The 19,358-nt window shown below is 41.6% G+C and overlaps 3 protein-coding genes across 3 annotated transcripts in view; all 3 read right to left on the bottom strand.

Moving 5' to 3' along the window:
• The window catches only part of LOC147843995 (uncharacterized), a 29,231-nt gene extending 16,957 nt beyond the window's left edge, over positions 1–12,274 (bottom strand). Inside the window, exon 1 of the mRNA XM_087253536.1 lies at positions 8,267–12,274. Coding sequence (XP_087109662.1) covers positions 9,263–12,145 — 2,883 coding nt within the window. The 5' untranslated portion in view covers positions 12,146–12,274 and the 3' untranslated portion in view covers positions 8,267–9,262. The remainder of the gene's footprint in view (positions 1–8,266) is intronic.
• Positions 1,523–4,380, bottom strand: zgc:174260. The gene is given in 5 exon segments (NM_001114704.2): positions 1,523–2,243; positions 2,894–3,038; positions 3,140–3,422; positions 3,516–4,132; positions 4,340–4,380. Coding segments are annotated over 4 exon segments (1,233 nt in total). The 5' UTR covers positions 4,120–4,132; positions 4,340–4,380; the 3' UTR covers positions 1,523–2,042.
• A 2,026-nt stretch (positions 12,275–14,300) lies between the features above and the next one.
• si:ch211-186e20.7 lies at positions 14,301–18,682 on the bottom strand. Its single transcript, XM_087253543.1, has 5 exons — positions 18,639–18,682; positions 17,817–18,437; positions 17,443–17,725; positions 17,174–17,318; positions 14,301–16,058 (listed from the first exon to the last, which is right to left on the bottom strand). Exons 2-5 carry the CDS (start codon positions 18,418–18,420, stop codon positions 15,858–15,860), a joined length of 1,233 nt encoding a protein of 410 aa, XP_087109669.1. The 5' UTR covers positions 18,421–18,437; positions 18,639–18,682; the 3' UTR covers positions 14,301–15,857.
• Between the last annotated feature and the right edge of the window lie 676 nt (positions 18,683–19,358).

Genomic DNA, 19,358 nt, shown 5'->3' with positions numbered 1-19,358 from the left:
CTTCAGACAGCTGTTGTTCCGCTGTTGTTCCTCTTTTCTCAAACTAGACTGAGTTATAAAGCCTGTGCTCTTACAGTATGTTTGATCATAAAACAACCTTTTGTCTGTTTACTTTTTATTTAACTCTAGAAAGAAAACAAATTATTAACCTCTAAGAAAGCCCTCAAATCAGCAGTCAATAAATGGTCACAGGCCATCAGCATTTAACCTCAATAATAAAGAGAAGACAGTTGATACAGTACAGTATGTACTTGTTATATCCGTAATCATTTTTAGTCTAATCCCATTATTATTATTTAATTGTTTATGAATATATTGTGAAAATAAACATGGCTTTACTGTACTAACAGCTGGCCAATCAGCAAATATCATTTTATATAAAATATTTTGATTACCCAATGGATGATTTATATTATTATGCAATTGGTGTAAAGGGTGCATGTCAACAAATGAGTGATAAAGAGACATTGATCCACTTTCTGCACAAATACACACAGATGACTGTGTAGGCTGGGTGAAGGAAAGGAAAGCCATTGACCATCAAGATTAGCAAATCATTTATATAAAAATATTTGACTTTTATGTGGCAGCATAATAACACCAGTTTGTTTTTAACACCAAAGAGGATTTGTGCTGGTAAAGCTGCTGGAAAATTTAACTTGAAAATGAAACAAAATAGTGTTATTGTTACTTTCTGGTTGTAGTTACTGGTTACTTTATTGTCACTTGCTTTATTGTTAGCAAGAAGGTTGCTGGTTTAAATCCTGGTTGGGTCAGTTAGCAAATCTGTGTGCAGTTTGCATGTTCTCCCTTTGTTTGCGTGAGTTTCACACTTATTGCATGTGCGAAAAACTTTGCAATCACCTCTTAGTATGTAAACTGTTATTGACACCACATGTCCTCGTGTGTGTGTGTGTGCGTGTGCACGTGTGGTTTCTGTTGGAAGGCTGTAGTAAAAAAAAAAAGCACACATTTTTCTGGCCTCCAATTATTACGGTCAGTGTTTCAAAAACATGACAAATGCATTTTTTGTTGTTGTTGTTGCGAAGATAGTCTAGATCAGTGATCACTAACAGCCAAATTGAGGTCCTTGTCCAGGCCAAGAAGCGCCCCATGTGGGCGTGGACGTACAGCAGGTATGTTACTTCAGTCCTGCTTCTGCTGGGTGTTCTTCCGTGCCCGATCGCTTCCGCTATTTACTCTGTTTACCCGCTGTCTGCTAAGAGCAATTTTCTTCTTGACTGACTGTTCCCTTTGAATTAAGAGAGAAGAGCCGAGCTCTCTCTTTGCTTAAGTTTCATTCATTACGATGGTGCAGATAAGTGAAACTGAGCTCTCTGGAATCATATTAAAATCATAAAGAAATCATAAACAAAAATGTGTTGTTGCCTTGGTAATGCAAGCATGATGTAAACAGAAGTAATACATACTTGTAAAGTGCTCAATTATAAAGATGTGTTAACAAAATAATTTTCTGCATAATTGGTTGAGTCCAGATGTAAAATAGAAAAAGGGGAAATTTAAGCTTTTTCTCTTTATTTTCTAAAGCATTTAAAGCAAAATGCCCAACTTTTATTTAAGTAATTCGAGAACATGCAAATATACAGTCATATGTGTGAAGCTGTTGCCCAATAAATATGTTTATTGTTCTTTAAATTGTTCTGTAAGCAGTTATTTTCTAAGCTTAGCACATAACATACCGTACCGAAACCGTGACCCTAAAATTGTGATACATATCGAGCCGTGAGAAGATTGAACAGTTGCACCCCTAGTAAATAGTAAATGAAATAAAATCATATAACAGTTGTCACTTAGTGGGTAAGATGAAATAAGTCTCACAAAGCATATATAGTACCCAGTTTTGCAGGTCCAGTTTCTTGCAGTTTATTTCCAACCATCACCTACATAAGCTGATCCGGGTGTTTCATAACAGTAAGAACTCTGCAGGAAGGCGACTCTAGTAGTCTGCAAAATATGCCACAGAAGTTTTTAAATGGTTTCCACCTACTGGCTAACATTGTTTTAACATGTTGTGGGCCACATCACAGTTTTTCGTTTGGGTTGACGACCTTCCCAAAGAAAAGGATGTTGTCATTTGTTTGATCCGTGATAAAGATCATGAATGGGCGATCAAACCTAATAATACTCAATGGGCTGTAGGACACAAGTCTTTCATTAACCTCTGTCACTGCTGCTGCGGTGGTTCCTTGCTCATCGATATCCAGAGTGGCTTTATGCAAAACCTAAAAGTGAATCAAACAGACTTCTCTTATATCTTAACAAGTCTTTTAATTGTATAATTAAGTCATGTTTTAGGTTATATTTAAATGTCAATAATGTGCTTTTCCAAAGTTTTGTGTAAAATATTTTTAAAACAATTCCTGTCCCCAAATCTAAAAAAACTACAAAAGTTGCTGCCTGAATGGATTCAGTTCTGATTCACAAAGTCTCAATTTGATTTGACCAAATATTTAACTTGATTAGATTCAGTGTATATAAATTGAAAATAAATGCTGCTCATATTTCAGTAACACTTCAGTTACAGTAGGTCACGATTCCTGCCATTAACTAGTGGCTTATTACCTGTTATTAAGATATCAACTGTTCATTAGTTATAAAAAATAATCATATTCTTCATTCCTAATCTTACCCAAATCTAAACACAGTTTTTACTAACTATTAAAAAAACAGCTGATTAGTAGTTTATTAAGCTGGTAGTGGTAGTAATTGCTTTGGTAATAACATGAATTGTGACCTAAACTAAAGTGTTACCCATATTTCTAAAATTAAAGGGTAAACATCATGTTAGATAATGTATATAATCTTTTCAGCACTGCAAAACATTGTTGCCTTGACATTTTGACCTTAAATAGAGATGGATTTGAGACTTTACCTGTGAAACGAAAATGCTTTCCTCTGAAACTCCTGTAAAGTCGGCTTTATCTGAAAACATATCAGCCATTCCCATTCCCTTCAAAATATCCTTCAGCGAGTATGATGTTTTCAGAGAAAGCTTGGGGACGTAGATGTCAACTTCACTGTAGGACAAAAAAGAAGTCCCTGTGGTTAAAGATGACTGGGTAATCCATTTGATGAATGCACTAAAATTTTGATTTTAGTTTAGATGTAGACAACTAACTCTTTAGATACACTTCTCCTCCACTTTTTAATGTGCTGTCTAGAGATTGTCATCTCTAGATCTTTGATGGTTTTTCGCCCCATGTGAACATCTGGGACAGCCAGAAACATGGAAAAGGAATCGTTGTAGTCAAGACAGAGGACTTTACTGAATAGTTCAACATCATAATAGACTTTGAGACGTTCATACTGATGCATCATTTGCACTGGAACGGTGGTCTTATCATCTATATGAAATTTACTCTCACTGGTTGTGTCTGGGTTAAAAGGCTTGTCCCATTTTCCTTCAGAAGAAAGAGTGCAATTATTTAAGATCTAATGCCATTTCCAGAACTCCAATACTTTGACTATTGTGTATAGCCATGCACTTACAGTACCTTTAAAATATATGTATGTGAGAAGAAACATCAAAGTATCCTCTTCCAGATCATCGACAGCTTGATTGATTTTTCCATGTGTTTTTTCCTCCACATATTTATTAATTTGATCGACTGTTTCTTTGACACTAAAATCTACAGTGAAGCCATCAGAGTGGTAAAGCTCCTTCATGTCCTCCAGAAACTTAGAATGAGGCTTAAATCGGTCGCTTGCATAAAGAGCAGTGCCGACATCGATGTCCACTTCTGTCCTATTGCCGATGTCTTCCAGGAGATTGTGAAACAGCTGGTGCATTTCTTCAGTGCTGAAGATTGTGCTGTTGTAGCCAATGCCACTGAGAAGCTGCTGTTTGGTGTCTCCACCGGCTCCTAAAGAAAGCTCAGAAAGGGCCATAGACACACTGAACGGAGAGAAGAAGATGTTTTTGGACTGATAGTCAGGCGATTCTATAAGTCTCTTGTACAGGTGAAAAGCAAAATCGTTGTTCATGTTTATCAATGACGGGAGTTTAGCGCTAATGGGAGGTTGTTGTAAAGTCTCTTGATTCCCACAGACAACTACTGCAAAACCACAAATCCACAAAAATACACCGTTCCGTTCCATGGTCTGGAAGTCTCTGAGAAGAAATTAACAGAGTTTAGCAACATGTTGGTGACAATGAGGACATGTTCGTGACAGTTTGACGCATCAGTGACGATGAACAACTCATGATGCTACTGTATTTTCTGTCTTCTAATCTTCATCTAAAAGGTCAGATTTACATATGTTTATCAAACAACACAATTATTCAATAATTCAGATCTCAAGCACAGAAATGTCCTACCTCTTCAGACAGCTGTTGTTCCTCTTTTCCCAAACTAGACTGAGTTCTAAAGCCTGTGCCCTTACAGTGTGTTTGATCATAAAACAACCTTTAGTCTGTTTACTTTTTAATTTAACTCTAGAAAGAAAATAAATTATTAACCTCTAAGAAAGCCCTCAAATCAGCACAGTAAATTTATAGGTCACATCAGCATTTCCTTATCTTGGAATTAAGGTTCTGACATTTTTGTTATTGACATTTTTAATATAACAACTTATTTACATTATGGGATTCTTTTTATAAGTTGTTTAAATTTGAAGACTTTTTATTATAAAAAAAACAAATGTTACAGACATACTGTTTCCTTTTTGGAATGCAAAAACTTTGAAGCTTAATATCTCAAAATCATTCAGAACGCAGATAGAACCTTATAACCCTATAACTGTACAGTTTCCGTAATTAATTTCAGTCTAATCCCGTTATTAATTAATTAAATTGTGTATATGAATTTATTATGAAAATAAACCTTATACTGTAGTAAATGTGCAGTAACAATTTTAGTATGTCATTACTTTTTTATAACCACAATTCTACTACAAATTCCAAGCTATGGTTAGCTTAGAAAAAAATTAATTAATTAATGAATTTCTTGGTAACCATGACTTAATGGCTAATAATGCAACCCGGGCTCATTGTGGAAACGTAGCCCCGCGAACGTTTGTGCGGACCGCGATTTACGTCCCGGGAGGTACGTATTCGAGTGTTTTTTTGTTTTCGCGGATCCTTGAGAGGCCGCTGTGCGCACTTTTTTGCGTCTCGGGAGCGCGCGGCGTTCGCGCCTGCGCCGTTCTCGCGCGAAAAGCCGCCTGATCGGGAAAAAAAAAAAAAAAAAAGCAAAAGCCCTCGTCTTCGATTTCGACTGCGTTTTCGGATCCCGCCGCGTTCTCGCCCTCATTTTTCGGATTCCGTTTTAGTCTCACCTGATTTCCGGAACCTGCTGTTCCCCGGACTCGATCCCGGTCGTCGTCCACCGCGGCCGGCTCCTCCTCTTCCTCCTTGTCCGGGGCCTCCGCTCCGCCGACGCAACGCTGTGAGCTAGGCGGACAAACTGATTGCGTCGGGAAAGCCCTCTACTCGGAGACGAGCCGTCGACCGGCGAGCGCGAAGAGGAGGGGCGGAGCGGCGCCACACCACCCCGCTCGAAAAAAAACAAACGCGGCCTTTACGTACCTCCGGCCACGTAAATCGCGGTCTTCAGAAACGTCCGCGGGGCTACGTTTCCAGAATGAGCTTGGGTTGCAACAATGACTGTCTCCAAATAATATATCATCAAAGCCAAATCTAAAACGATTAACATGTCATTGAGTTAAAGTGCAAAAGGAAAAGGTCATCACAGCTGTTCAATCAACAAATATAATTTTCTATAAAATATTTTGATTACCAGATAGATGACCTATATTATTAGGTAACTGGAGTAAAGCCTGGTTGCATGTCAGCAAATGAGCGATAAAGAGACATTGATCCACTTTCTGCACAAATACACAAAGGTGACTGTGTAGGCTGGGTTAAGGGAAGCCATTAACCTTCAACATTAACAAATAATTTAGTTTAAAAAAGTGACTGCTATGGTATGTGTCAGCACAATAACGCAATACATTTTTGTTTTATTTTTTTACACCAAAGAGGATTGTTCTGGCGAAAGCTGTTAGAAAATTTGACTTGAAATTTGAACAAACTAGTGTTATTCATTTCATCTTCTTTTCAGCTTAGTCCCTTCATTAATCAGGGGTCGCCACAGCAAGCTGAATCGCTAACCTATCCAGCATATGTTTTACGCAGCCAGGGTAGCTACGCATGCCCTTTCAGCTGCAGCCCATCACTGGTAAACATATATACACACTCATTTATACACATACACCACGGACAATTTAGCTCACCCAATTCACCTATAATGAATGTCTTTGGTGGGGGAAACCGGAGCACCCGGATGAAACGCAAACACTACACAGAAATGCCAACTGACCCAGCCGTGGTTTGAACCAGCAACCTTCTTACTGTGAGGCGACAGCACCACCCACTATGCCACCGTGCTGCACGTTGTGTTATTGTTACTTTCTGATAATGGGGATTACTGGTTACTTTCTGATGTAAGGCTTAGTGGTTAGACATGCATCTTGAATGTGACCTGACCACACCACTGTAGTGAACTCATCAAGGATTAATGAGGAAGGGGATATTTGTAGAATGTGCCACTGCAAAATGAGGATCAAAGATGATGAAAAAAATATCATGAATTTCAGCATAACCATTCATATTGCAGTCACATTGCAAAGCATAAGTTCTCTATCGGATATAATACCAGATATGAAAGTGGGACAAATAGGAATAAACAAGATCAGTTTTCATGCAGGTTGCACAGTTCACAATGTTGTGACAATAACCGATCTGATTTGGGCCACATCTGCCTGCAGTGGGAACATAGCCAATGATTGAAAGATTCAAAATTAGCATTTCAAAAGTACTTGATACTAGGGTTGGGTCGATTGACATCACAATGCTGAGCCAGCATCGAGATCCTCTATCTCGGCCTCGTCGAAGCAGCAACCTGCTCCCAGAAAAAACACACAGCCCCACTCACACTAATACGTCTTTGTATTAAAATGACTATCCACGTCCACGCTGGTGTTTCATCTAGCATTCTTGAAAAGCCTTCTATAGCGCTGAAAACGCACATCACATGACCACACACACACACTTTGTCATGCACCACAGCGTACTTGTGTGTCTCAGCTTCAGCAGTCAACGGGTGCTTTGAGCACAAAACCCCTGAGAGCAGTGCACCTTGGACAGTTTATCAAGGATGTAGCGCTGGATTGCTAGTTAGTTTATTTACATAGCACATTTTTTACAACACAATGTTTCCCAAAATGCTGAACACAATCAATACTAATTAAAATTAGTCCTATTACACGCATAACAATTAAAACAAAAGGCAAACCCCTCAATGTTAAAAAGGCTTAAACTCTAAAAAACATAGACGCAGTTTCAGAAGCTTTTTAAAAACAGAGTTGGAGCAGATCTGATGTGGGGTGGAAGCCCGTTCCAGAGTTTTGGGATGATAACAGCAAAAGCCAGATCCCCACTTCGCTTACACCACGACCTTGGTACCGAAATAATAAATTGATCAGAAGACCGCAGTGACCTACCAAGATTATATACAGGTTTTAGATCTGATAAGTAAGGTGGTGCCAGACTATTTAAGGATTTAAAAACAAAAATTATTCATTTAAAATCAATCTATGACCTAACAGGCAGCCTGTCACACTGTTCAAAGAAGACGTGGAGACCCAAATGCAAGTGACAGTTTATTTACAATTCAGAGAGAACACAGAACCAAGAGAAACTGGCTGGCTGGAAGTCAGGTGATCACAAGTGGCAGATAAGGAACAAACAGAGCGAATCAAAAGTTCATCGGGTAGATCTTCAATCTCCGTCAACAGAGCGAATCAAAAGTTCATAGAGGAAAAACTTCAACCAGCGCACAACCAGCGAACTCAACGGGGAGAGCCTGACAATGACACAGAGACAAGTGAAGACAACGAACTGACAAGGTGAGACAGGAACGCTGAACATTTATAGCCACAGTAATGCGCTACACCTGGAGCGCAAATAATCAGCTGAGCGGTGCTAGGCGACCGATGACATGATCATGTGACCGCCCAGCTGATGAAATGAAAACAACAACACTGACAGCCACGCGACTCTCACACAAACACAGAGACAAGCGCACACACACGCACCGCAAACACAATTAAACAATCGCACCACGCAGACACATCATAGAAGAGCAGATAGATCCACAACCGTGACACAGCCAGCCCATAGAGGAAAGAACGTTCGAGGTTACTAAAGTAACCCTTCGTTCCCCGAGGAGGGGAACGGAAGCACTATAAGTGGATTTGATGTTCTAAATCCACGTATGGGAGGTTCGGTTCAGAAGCTACTCGTCTGAAAGAGTATTGAACGGGCCAATTAAGAATGAATTGGCAGCGCAAGCCTGCGCAGGTGTGCGGCATATGCAATCAACTGAGTATATAAGCATGCCTGGCGCCAGCAGACGCTATCCTTTTTAAGCTGAAGAGACTTTTAACAGCTAAGGGACAGTCATTATGGCGACGGAGTATAGTGCTTCCGTTCCCCTCCTCAGGGAACGAAGGGTTGCTTTAGTAACCTCGAACGTTCCCCTTTGGAGGGAACTCCAGCACTATAAGTGGATTTGATGTTCTAAATCCACGTATGGGAGCCCATTGAAAGCGCCATAATGACTGCACCTTACCAACACCCACCATGAGAGAGCGGTCAGGCAAGCGTGACGCACCCAGATCATGAGAGGCGTGGTCCTCCAACGTGCCCTTGGCCCTAACTTATCCCACTTCAAAGAAGTTTTACGGAATAGGTATCTTTTTTGGGAGTCGCTAGCATCTAGATAATTCTAGGAATATACGACAGTACGTTGGGAAGCGTGCCATCCCAGTAGGGAGGACGCTGCGGAGACCATCCGCACCCAATAGGGGGAAACAAATGGAATTACATATGGACTAACCCTGAAAAGGGGGAGTGCGCATAAAAGGTGGTTAGCAGATAGGCAAAGCACGGGTCCGCCCATGGGGGGAACTTAACCGTGGTGGAAAAAGCATATGGGAATCACCAGCGGGGATCGGCCATAGCAGGCACCTATACCCAAAACGCGGGCTGACCAGCGGGCAGACCTACAACGTAATGGGCCAGCAAGTGACTCCTCCGCTGAGTCAGTGCTGGGGGCCTCGGAGGAATCTGCAGGGCTCACCGAATGGGGAACTTACTGACAGACAGGAGGGTGCACATCTCTCCGTGTTAGGGAAAAAAGGCATCACAAGCGTGTACAACACCTACCGAGTTGTTTCCTCAATCACCAAAGGTACCTAACACCCTTGAGGAAACCGGCTCCACTCGCAGATTATAAAATCTTGCAAATGTGTTGGGTGTCGCCCAGCCCGCAGCTCTACAAATGTCTGTTAAAGAAGCGCCACGCGCACACGCCCAAGAGGATGCAACGCTCCGAGTGGAGTGCGCATGCACTCCCGGGGGGCGCGGCTGACCTCTGCTCAAATAAGCACATGAAATGGCCTCCACAATCCAGTGGGATAAACGTTGTTTAGACACGGCACTTCCCTGCTGCCGTCCGCCATAACAGACAAAGAGCTGCTCAGAAGATCTAAAGTTCTGAGTACGGTCCACATAAATGCGCAGAGCGCGAACTGGACAAAGTAAAAACAGGGCTGGGTCTGCCTCCTCCGGGGGCAGCGCTTGCAGGGTTACTACCTGATCTCTAAAGGGAGTGGTAGGAACTTTGGGCACATAACCCGGGCGGGGTCTCAGGATAACGTGAGAAAATCCCGGCCCGAATTCCAGGCACGAGTCACTGACCGAAAATGCCTCCAGGTCCCCGACCCTCTTAATGGAGGCCAACGCGACCAGCAGAGCTGTCTTCAGGGACAGAAATCTTAAAGATACTGTATCGAGTGGCTCGAAGGGATCAAATCGCAGGCTCGTGAGAATGAGAGCGAGATCCCAAGAGGGCGTGAGAGGGGGGCGAGTTGGATTAATTCGCCTAGCGCCTCTGAGGAACCGGATGATGAGGTTATGCTTTCCCACGGTGCCGCCAGCCACCGCGTCATGGTGAGCAGAGATGGCAGCAACGTAAACCTTGAGAGTGGAGGGCGACAGCCAACTGTCCAGCTTCTCTTGAAGGAAAGAGAGCACAACACTGATCTGGCAAGATCGGGGGTCTTCTCTGCGAGAGACACACCACTCAGTGAATAGACTCCACTTCAGGGCGTAGGCGCGCCTCGTAGAGGGGGCTCTAGCCTGAGTGATGGTATCAACCACCGCGGGCGGCAGGTTACCTAAGTCTTCCTCGCGTCTATGGACCACACGTGGAGGTTCCAGAGATCGGGACGAGGGTGCCTGACGGTGCCTTGTCCCTGAGAAAGTAGGTCCTCTCTCAAAGGGATCTGCCAAGGGAGGGCCGTCGCGAGGAGGGAGAGCTCTGATATCCAGGTCCAGTTGGGCCAGAGGGGCGCAACTAACAAAACCTGCTCCTCGTCCTCCCTGACCTTGCACATTAGCTGCGCGATCAGGCTCACTGGGGGAAACGCATACTTGCGTATGCCCCGAGGCCAGCTGTGGGCCAGTGCATCCGTGCCGAGAGAGCCCTCGGTCAGGGAATAAAACAACTGGCAATGAGCGTTCTCGGGGGAAGCAAACAGATCGATCTGGGCCTCCCCGAATCGCGCCCATATCAGCTGGACCGACTCGGGGTGGAGTCTCCATTCTCCAGAGTGAATCTGCTGCCGTGAGAGCACATCGGCTGCACGGTTGAGCATACCTGGGATGTGAATGGCGCGCAGCGACTTCAGCCGCGGGTGACTCCAGAGGAGCAGACGGCGGGCGAGCTGAGACATGCGGCGAGAGCGCATACCCCCCAAGCGGTTGATACACGCCGCCGCCGCCGTACTGTCCGTCCTGACCAGCACGTCTTGCTGCTCCAGCGCCGGAGAAAAACGGCGGAGAGCAAGGAACACTGCCAACAGCTCTAGGCGATTGATGTGCCAATGCAGCTGGGCACCTACCCACAGGCCCGCAGCTGCATGCCCGCGACACACGGCTCCCCAGCCTGTGCTGGAAGCATCTGTCGAAACAACAACATGACTGGAGGCCTGTCCCAGAGGCACACCGGCCTGCAGGAACGAGGGGTCGTTCCAGGGGCTGAGGGTGCGGCGACACAGCGCAGTAACAGAGACTCGGTGTGTGCCCGCATGCCATGCGCGTCTCGGAACTCGATCTTGAAGCCAGTGCTGAAGTGGTCTCATGGAGCAATCCGAGCGGCGTGACAGCCGCAGCGGAAGCCATATGCCCCAGGAGCCTCTGAAAATATTTCAGTGGGACCACTAACTTGCTGTCGAGCTCCCTCAGATAGTTCAGCAGCAGGCGAGCGCGCTCTCCGGAGAGGCGCGCTACCATGGTGACCGAGTCCAGCTCCATCCCGAGAAAAGAGATCCTCTGCACCGGGGCGAGTTTGCTCTTTTCCCAGTTGACCTGCAACCCCAGTAGGCGGAGATGCCGGAGCACCTCGTCTCTGTGCGCAGTCAATTGCTCCCGAGAGTGGGCTAAAATCAGCCAGTCGTCGAAATAATTGAGTACGCGGATGCCCGCAAGCCGCAGAGGCGCTAGGGCACCCTCCGCGAGTTTGGTGAAGACCCGCGGAGACAGAGAGAGCCCGAAGGGGAGGACCTTGTACTGCCATGCTCGACCTTCGAACGCAAACCGAAGAAACTGATGGTGGCGTGGAAGAATGGAGACATGAAAATACGTGTCCTTCAGGTCTATGGCTGCAACCCAATCCTGAGGACGAACGCATCGGAGGATGCACCTCTGCGTAAGCATTCTGAACGACAGCTTGTGAAGGCAGCGATTCAAAACGCGCAGATCTAGGATTGGCCGTGACCCACCGCTCTTTTTGGGTACGATGAAGTACGGGCTGTAAAACCCGCTCTCCATCTCGGCTGGAGGTACCGGCTCGATTGCACCCTTCGCCAGGAGGGCAGCAATCTCCTCTCGCAAGACAGGGGCGGACAGGGGATTGACCCTGGTGAAATACACGCCCGTGAACCTGGGAGGCCGTTTGGAGAACTGTAGTTCATAGCCGAGTCTGATCGTGCGTATGAGCCACCGCGAGGGGCTGGCTCGCGCTAACCAGGCAGGCAGAGCCCTCGCTAATGACGTCATCGCAGCAATCGTTGATGTACCCGCGGAGGGGCAGCGAGGAGCGGGTGTGCTGATCCGGGGAGCGCGAGGGTCCCACAGAAGAGCTGGAGGAGAGCGTTTCGCTCTGGCTCCGCACCCTGACTCCTGAGAGGGGGCATGGGGGCTGGGAGAAGGGAGACCGTACCCCCAGTGCCCGAGAGCCGCTGGCGGAGCATGCAAACCCTGCGAGCTGAGAGGCAGCACGTCCCAGACTGGTGGGGCTTGAGCTGTCGCATCCGGGGAAGGGAGAAAATGCTCTTTGATCGAAACTTTGGTGGCACTGAAAAGTACCGTTGGAATTTGGGCCCCGTCCTCCAGCGGGGAAAGAGCAAGTCTCCTCTTCTCCAAATTTGGCTTTTTCAGAAGAGGCTGCACTACAGCATGTTTCAGTTGTGAAGGCACCACTCCAGAAACAAGACTCCTATGAATAATAGACAAAATACTAGGGCCTATAATCTCAAAGGCTAGCTTAAAAAACTTTGATAGGAAAATATCCAATGGACAGCTGCTAAGTTTTATTCGGCCCACTGTATCTGTCAGAGACACAACATAGACAAGTGTGAAACTAACAAGTGCAGCAGGGGACACGCCAGGTTCAGGAAAAACAATATCATAGCTAACAATTCCAGACCTAATTTAAGAAATCTTATCCATGAAGAAGTTTAAAAAAGCTTCACATGTATCGCATGATTCCTCCACAACAACATTTGACATTTGAAATAAAATGTCAGGTTTATTTTGATGATAACTGATTAAATCAGAAACATATTTCCTCTTAGCTTCCTTCATAGAAACCTGATAATTGGAGAGAGATTCCTTAAAGATCTCATATGACACCTGCAGTTTATCTCTCTTCCACTTGCGTCCAGCCTTTCTGCAGGCCTGTCTAGATGCCCTTGTTGTCTCATTCAGACGAGGCTCAGATGTAGGCTTAACAGTTCTAGTTTTTTTCTGGGGCAACAGAGTCTAAAATGGAAGAAAAATAGCAATTTAACAATTCCACAGGTGGTCCACATACAAATAAGAGGGAGGGTTCTCTAGCATAGTTGTATGTTGATCATTAATGTACAAATTTTTAAACAGATCAATAGAAGAGCCCTTAAATCTACTAAACCGCCTGGAGATATTAGATGAGTTAGTAGCTTATTTTATGGGTAAAAGTGATCTCAAACGTCACAATTTTATGGTCTGAAAATGGATTGCGTCTCATTATAGTAGTTAAACGTGATATTTAATTCATCTTGTCTCTCTCTAACGACTTTTTTGTCTTTTGAATCTTTCAGGTAACGTGTCAGCGTCAGTACACTGCTTCAATCTTAATTTTTGTGAAAACCTCAGTGTAATATCGTTCGTTGTTGTGTGGGAAGAAGAAGACAGGGTCGGCGATATCAGGTAAATTTTTTTTCAATGCACAACATGTGTAGCAGTTAAGGTGTGTGTGTGCTCTCTCCTCTCTCCGGCTGCTCCTTCTCTTCTCCTTAAGAAGGGTGTCTCTCCGGCTCAATCACTAGAATAAACAGGTGTTATTTATTATTTCTGATTGGCCTGCTGATTAGCCGCCAGGCTCTGAGCATGCTCTCCCCCCTCATTGGGTGTTCGATCATGCTTACCTCTCCACACTCAGATACTGTTGGTTGTGCACCTTTTTACCAAGCAAGTTTGTTGACACTGTTATAACAACACATATTACTCTGCCTATTCATGTATGAGTTCCGCGGAAAAAAAATGACTGACAGGTATAGTAATTTGTAGGTAACTTATTATTATTTATTTATGATTTGGTTATGGGTAAAACAAAGATCATGCAGGTTAGGGGTTCGTTCTTCGTACGTGGATTACTCAATTAGCTGGATTTGGATGTTGACATGATCCAGGATCATTTTGTTCTTCAAAACTCATCTGAGACTTGTTGTCATAGTAACAGTTCTGGTAGCTCAAGCCTGCGTATAGGAGCAGGTTCATTTTATATAAACAGGATTAGATCAAGCAAAGATAATACTGAAAGTATGTACCAAATTCTGATATTTTCTTACAGTAGTAATATACTTGGGTAAATAGTATATATGTATAAATATAAGTTAAAAATACATCATTAATAAAACTTATGCAATCCGAAATAAAAGTAAAAGACTGCCACTTGGTGGTTCAAAGACAAAATTTATTGATATGAACTTTTAAGATGCAAACGCGTACATGCACAATATTCGATTCGATACATTGATATGCATTGAAATAAATGATGAATTATCTTGACACATGAAAGTGTAAAGCCTGCAGCCCACAACAAACGTGAGAAGTTATTGCGTGTCATATTTCACAAACCATTTACTGCTAATTTGATGTAATTTTGCTGTTATGGATAATTGAATATTAATCAGATGATGTCATTACGCTGCTGTGCCGTCAGCCAATCGTTACATTACTGATCATGATCAGGATAGATCAGTCCTTCACAACACACGCTGCGATTTCAGATCAGTTCATTCAGACTTTTTAATCTGATTCACAAACTTGTTTGAAGAACCAAATTAGCCAGAGATCAGTTATCAAGATGAACAGATCCAAGATCAGACAAATCATCTTATATCATTTAAGCGAGGTACGAAGAATGGACCCCAGGTAGTTGAAATGGTAGACTATACAAATAATTGATTCATTATGAATTAATTATTTATAAATAATTAATTCACTGCCACCTACTACGACGATACCATCGTCCATCTTGATGTGATGTCAAATTGGTCAGCATCGCTAAACCCTACTTCATACAGTTATACAAAATTACAGAAAACAGTTCCCATCCAAATTTTTTTTTTTTCTGCTCATAGCTGTGCGTAACATTCATTCAGTAGTACTTGTGCATCTACACCCCACCCCATAACTTGAACTCCCATTGCACCATTGCACACTTATATAGCACATAATCATTGCACCACACTGCACATATACATATCCACTGTGCATATACATTGAACTTATGACTTGCATATCTACATATCCATTTGTAATTCCTGTTTGTAGCAAATAACAACTTGTATATTATGTTCATATCAGTGTGCATATTCCTCATTATTAATAGAAAACTGTAGCTGATTCTAGTTATTACAACAGAAGGTGCATTTCATTGCTTTGTACTTGTACATGTGTAATTACAATAAAGTTGAATCTTATCTGATCTAATTTAATCACCCTAGTGTTCCTGTGGAAGTGACATAAAGACTCAGTGACTATGTTTACATGCCTCCAAATTATTACATTTTTCACCTATACTGTCTATATAATTAACTTTAAACAAATGAAATATGGTGTTTTCCAACAAGGCAACCAGGGGTACTAAATATAATTGCTAAACTGGCAGTGGGTGGGTTAAAAGAACCAAAACAAAGACAGCTGTTCCGGCATGTAATGGACATTGTCAAAGCAGAAAATCTGACTTCAGCATTGTTTTTCAGATAAACAAGAATGTTCACTTGGCATGTTTTTTTAAATATCTGCAAACATATTATGGTGTTTTTTATCAAATCAATTTCTTGCAGTTTATTTTTTTCCAACCATCACCTACAGTAAATAAGCTGCTCCAGATGTGTTAAAACAATAAAAACTGAACTCTACAAAATCTGCAATCTATGGCACTGCAGTTGTTAAATGGTTTCCACCTACTGGCTAACATTGTTTTAACATGTTGTGGGCCACATCACAGTTTTTCATTTGGGTTGACCACTTTCCCAAAGAAAAGGATGTTGTCATTTGTTTGATCCGTGATAAAGATCATGAATGGGCGATTAAATTTCAAAATACTCAATGGGTTGTGTAACCTTACTCTCATTGAAACTCCTGTCACAGCTGCTGCGGTGGTTCCTTGCTCATCGATATCCAGAGTGGCTTTATGCAAAACCTAAGTGAATCAAACAGACTCCTCTTAAAGTCTTTTAATTGTATAATTTAATCATGATTTAGGTTATATTTGAATGACAATGATGCACTTCAAAACAAAGGTTTTTTTTTTCCAAAGTTTTGTGTGTAATATTGTCAAAACAATCCCTGTCCCCAAATCTTCAAAACTACAAAAGTTGCTGCCTGCATAGATTCAGTTCTGATTCACAGAGTCTCATTTTGATTTTACCAAATATTTAACTTGAGTAGATTCAGTGAATATAAATTAAATACAAATGCTGCTCATATTTCAGTAACACTTCAGTTACAGTAGGTCACGATTCCTGCTATTAACTACTGGCTTATTATTATTATTATTAGGATATCAACTGTTCATTAGTAGTTATAAGGTATAATCATATTCTGCATTCCTAACCTTACCCAAATCTAAACACAGCTTTTACTAACTATTAATAAACAGTTTATTAGTACACTGTAAAACCCAAAAGTCAAGGTAACTCAAACTATTTGATGAAATCGATTGCAACAAACCATTTAAGTTCAAAAGCTAATCCTAATGAGTACTGTGAACTTAATCCATTTGAGTAAATGAACCAATTTGAGCGCAGTAAAGCACAATTATTGAAAAGACCTCAAACCAACTGAGTACTGTAAAACCTAATAAGTTTAGTCAACTCTTTGAGGAAGACGATTCGTTTGAGGAAGACAAATCGTTTGAGGAAACGATTGCTACAAACCATTTGAGTTAAAGAAACTAATCTACATGAGTACTGTGAACTTACTCCATTTTAGTTGAAGTGATAGGTATTTAATTACTCATTACCCTCAACACTGAGTTTAAAACTCTTTTCAAATGAGCAGAATTAACTTTCAGTAGATTTTGAATTAACCACACTCATTTCATTTGATAAAGGTGACTAGAGTTTTACAGTACAGTTTACTAAGCTGGTAGTGTTAGTTAATGGTTTGTTAATAACATAAATTGTGACCTAGAGTAAAGTGTTACCCATATTTCTAAAATTAAAGGGTAAACATCACTTTAGATACTGTATAATCTTTTCAGAACACTGTTGCCTTGACTTTTGACTTTGAATAGAGATGGACTTGAGACTTTACCTTTGAAACGAAGATCTTTTCCTCTGAAACTCCTGTAAAGTTGGCTTTATCTGAAAACATATCAGCCATTCCCATTCCCTTCAAAATATCCTTCAAGGAGTATGATGTTTTCAGAGAAAGCTTGGGGACGTAGATGTCAACTGTTCTGCAGGAACAAAAAAGTCACTGTGGTTAAAGGTGACTGGGTAATCCAAATGATGAACACACTAAACTTAAAACACTTGAATGAAACAATTGGGATGGTCTTAATTTTAATGAAGACAACCAACTTTTTAAAGGCACTTCTCCTCCACTTTTCAAAGTGCTGTCTAGAGACTGTCATCTCTAGATCTTTGATGGTTTTGTGCTCCATTTTATCATCTGGGACAGCCAGAAACATGGAAAAGGAATCCTTGTAGTCAAGACAGAGGACTTTAGTGGACAATTCAGCATCATAAAAGACTTTGAGACGTTCATACTGGTGCATCATTTGCACTGGAACGGTGGTCTTATCATCTATATGAAATGTACTCTCGCTGGTTTTTTCTGGCTTAAAAGGCTTGTCCCATTTTCCTTCAGAAGAAAGAGTGGAGTTATTTAAGAAGATCTAATGCCATTTTCAAATCTGCAATACTTTGACTATTGTGTATAGCCGTGCACTTACCTTTAAAATATATATATGTGAGAAGAAACATCAAAGTATCCTCTTCCAGATCATCAACAGCTTGATTGATTTTTCCTTGTGTTTTTTTCTTTGCATAATTATTAATTTGATCGACTGTTTCTTTGACCCTAAAATCTACAGTGAAGCCATCAGAGTGGTAAAACTCCTTCATGTCCTCCAGAAACTTGGAATGAGGCTTAAATCGGTCGCTTGCATAAAGAGCAGTGCCGACATCGATGTCCACTCCTGTCCTATTGCCGATGTCTTCCAGGAGACTGTGAAACAGCTGGTGCATTTCTTCAGTGCTGAAGGTTGTGCTGTTGTAGCCAATGCCACTGAGAAGTTGCTGTTTGGTGTCTCCACCGGCTCCTAAAGAAAGCTCAGAAAGGGCCATAGACACACTGAACGGAGAGAAGAAGATGTTTCTGGACTGATAGTCAGGCGATTCAATAACCCTTCTGTACAGGTGAAAAGCAAAATCGTTGTTCATGTTTATCAATGACGGGAGTTTAGCGCTAATGGGAGGTTGTTGTAAAGTCTCTTGATTCCCACAGACAACTACTGCAAAACCACAAATCCACAAAAATACACCGTTCTGTTCCATGGTTTTATTTGAAGGCTCTGAGGGGAATTATAACAGAAAGAGTTTGAGAACATATTAGTGACAAGGAGGACATGTTCATGACAGTTTGACGCATCAGCGACGATGAACAATTTAGCTGCTGTATTTTTCTTTTCTTCTACAAGATCAGATTTGCATTTATTTATCAAACAAAACAATTATTCAATATTTCAGATCTAAAAAAAAAATGATTTCCCTACCTCTAAAGACAGCTGTTGTTCCTCTTCTCAAACTAGACTGTTATAAAGCCTGTGCCCTAACGGTTGGTTGTTAAACAACCTTTAGTCTGTTTACTTTATAAAAAAATTATTAACCTCTAAGTAAGCCCTCACATCAGCACAGTCAATAAATGGTTGCAAGGCTATCAGCATTTAACCTTAATGAGGAGTTGACAGTTGAATAATTGTTATTAATGATATAATATTAATAAAATATATTTAATTTATTTAAAAAAACACCCATATTTTATAAAAATTCCCCATGATTTTAAATATTTTTATTATTTACCATTACCATTTGGATAACTATTTTGTATACTTTGACTTAACACAAGGACATAAAAACAGTAAATAAATCCAAATCCAAACTCCAAATAATAAATCCAAAAAGAAAAGGATAATTATGTCATCGATATTAGCGAAATTGAAAGTTGTCACTTGTACTTGATTTAAAAAAAAATAATAACTGGTTGTTTTTACTGAAATGTAAAACGTGAAAATGTTTTGACATTTATATTGATTTTCATATAACTAGTGGTGGTTGCTAAGGGTGTGATGCAGTTAATGCAAATAGTATTTTAGCAAAAACAATTTGATGTGCCAATTTATGATCTCATTATGCAATTAGAGTAAAGCCTGAGTGCATGTCAAGAAAAGAGTTATGAACTCATTGATCCACTTTCTAAATACACAAATGTGTCT

The sequence above is a fragment of the Danio rerio genome, chromosome 5 (assembly GCF_052040795.2).
Source record: "Danio rerio strain M-AB ecotype USA chromosome 5, GRCz13ab, whole genome shotgun sequence".
In the NCBI taxonomy this organism is placed as follows: Eukaryota; Metazoa; Chordata; class Actinopteri; order Cypriniformes; family Danionidae; genus Danio; species Danio rerio.
The sequence above is the reverse complement of the archived record's forward strand: the minus strand, read 5'-3'. Positions and strand labels throughout refer to the sequence as shown.

Coding starts and splice junctions, on each gene's coding strand:
- si:ch211-186e20.7 (XM_087253543.1), bottom strand. CDS start 18,420: ATGGAACAGAACGGTGTATTTTTGTGGATTTGTGGTTTTGCAGTAGTT. Junction 17,726..17,816: donor CACATATATATATTTTAAAG/GTAAGTGCACGG, acceptor TTTCTTCTGAAG/GAAAATGGGACAAGCCTTTT. Junction 17,319..17,442: donor AGGAGAAGTGCCTTTAAAAA/GTTGGTTGTCTT, acceptor TTGTTCCTGCAG/AACAGTTGACATCTACGTCC.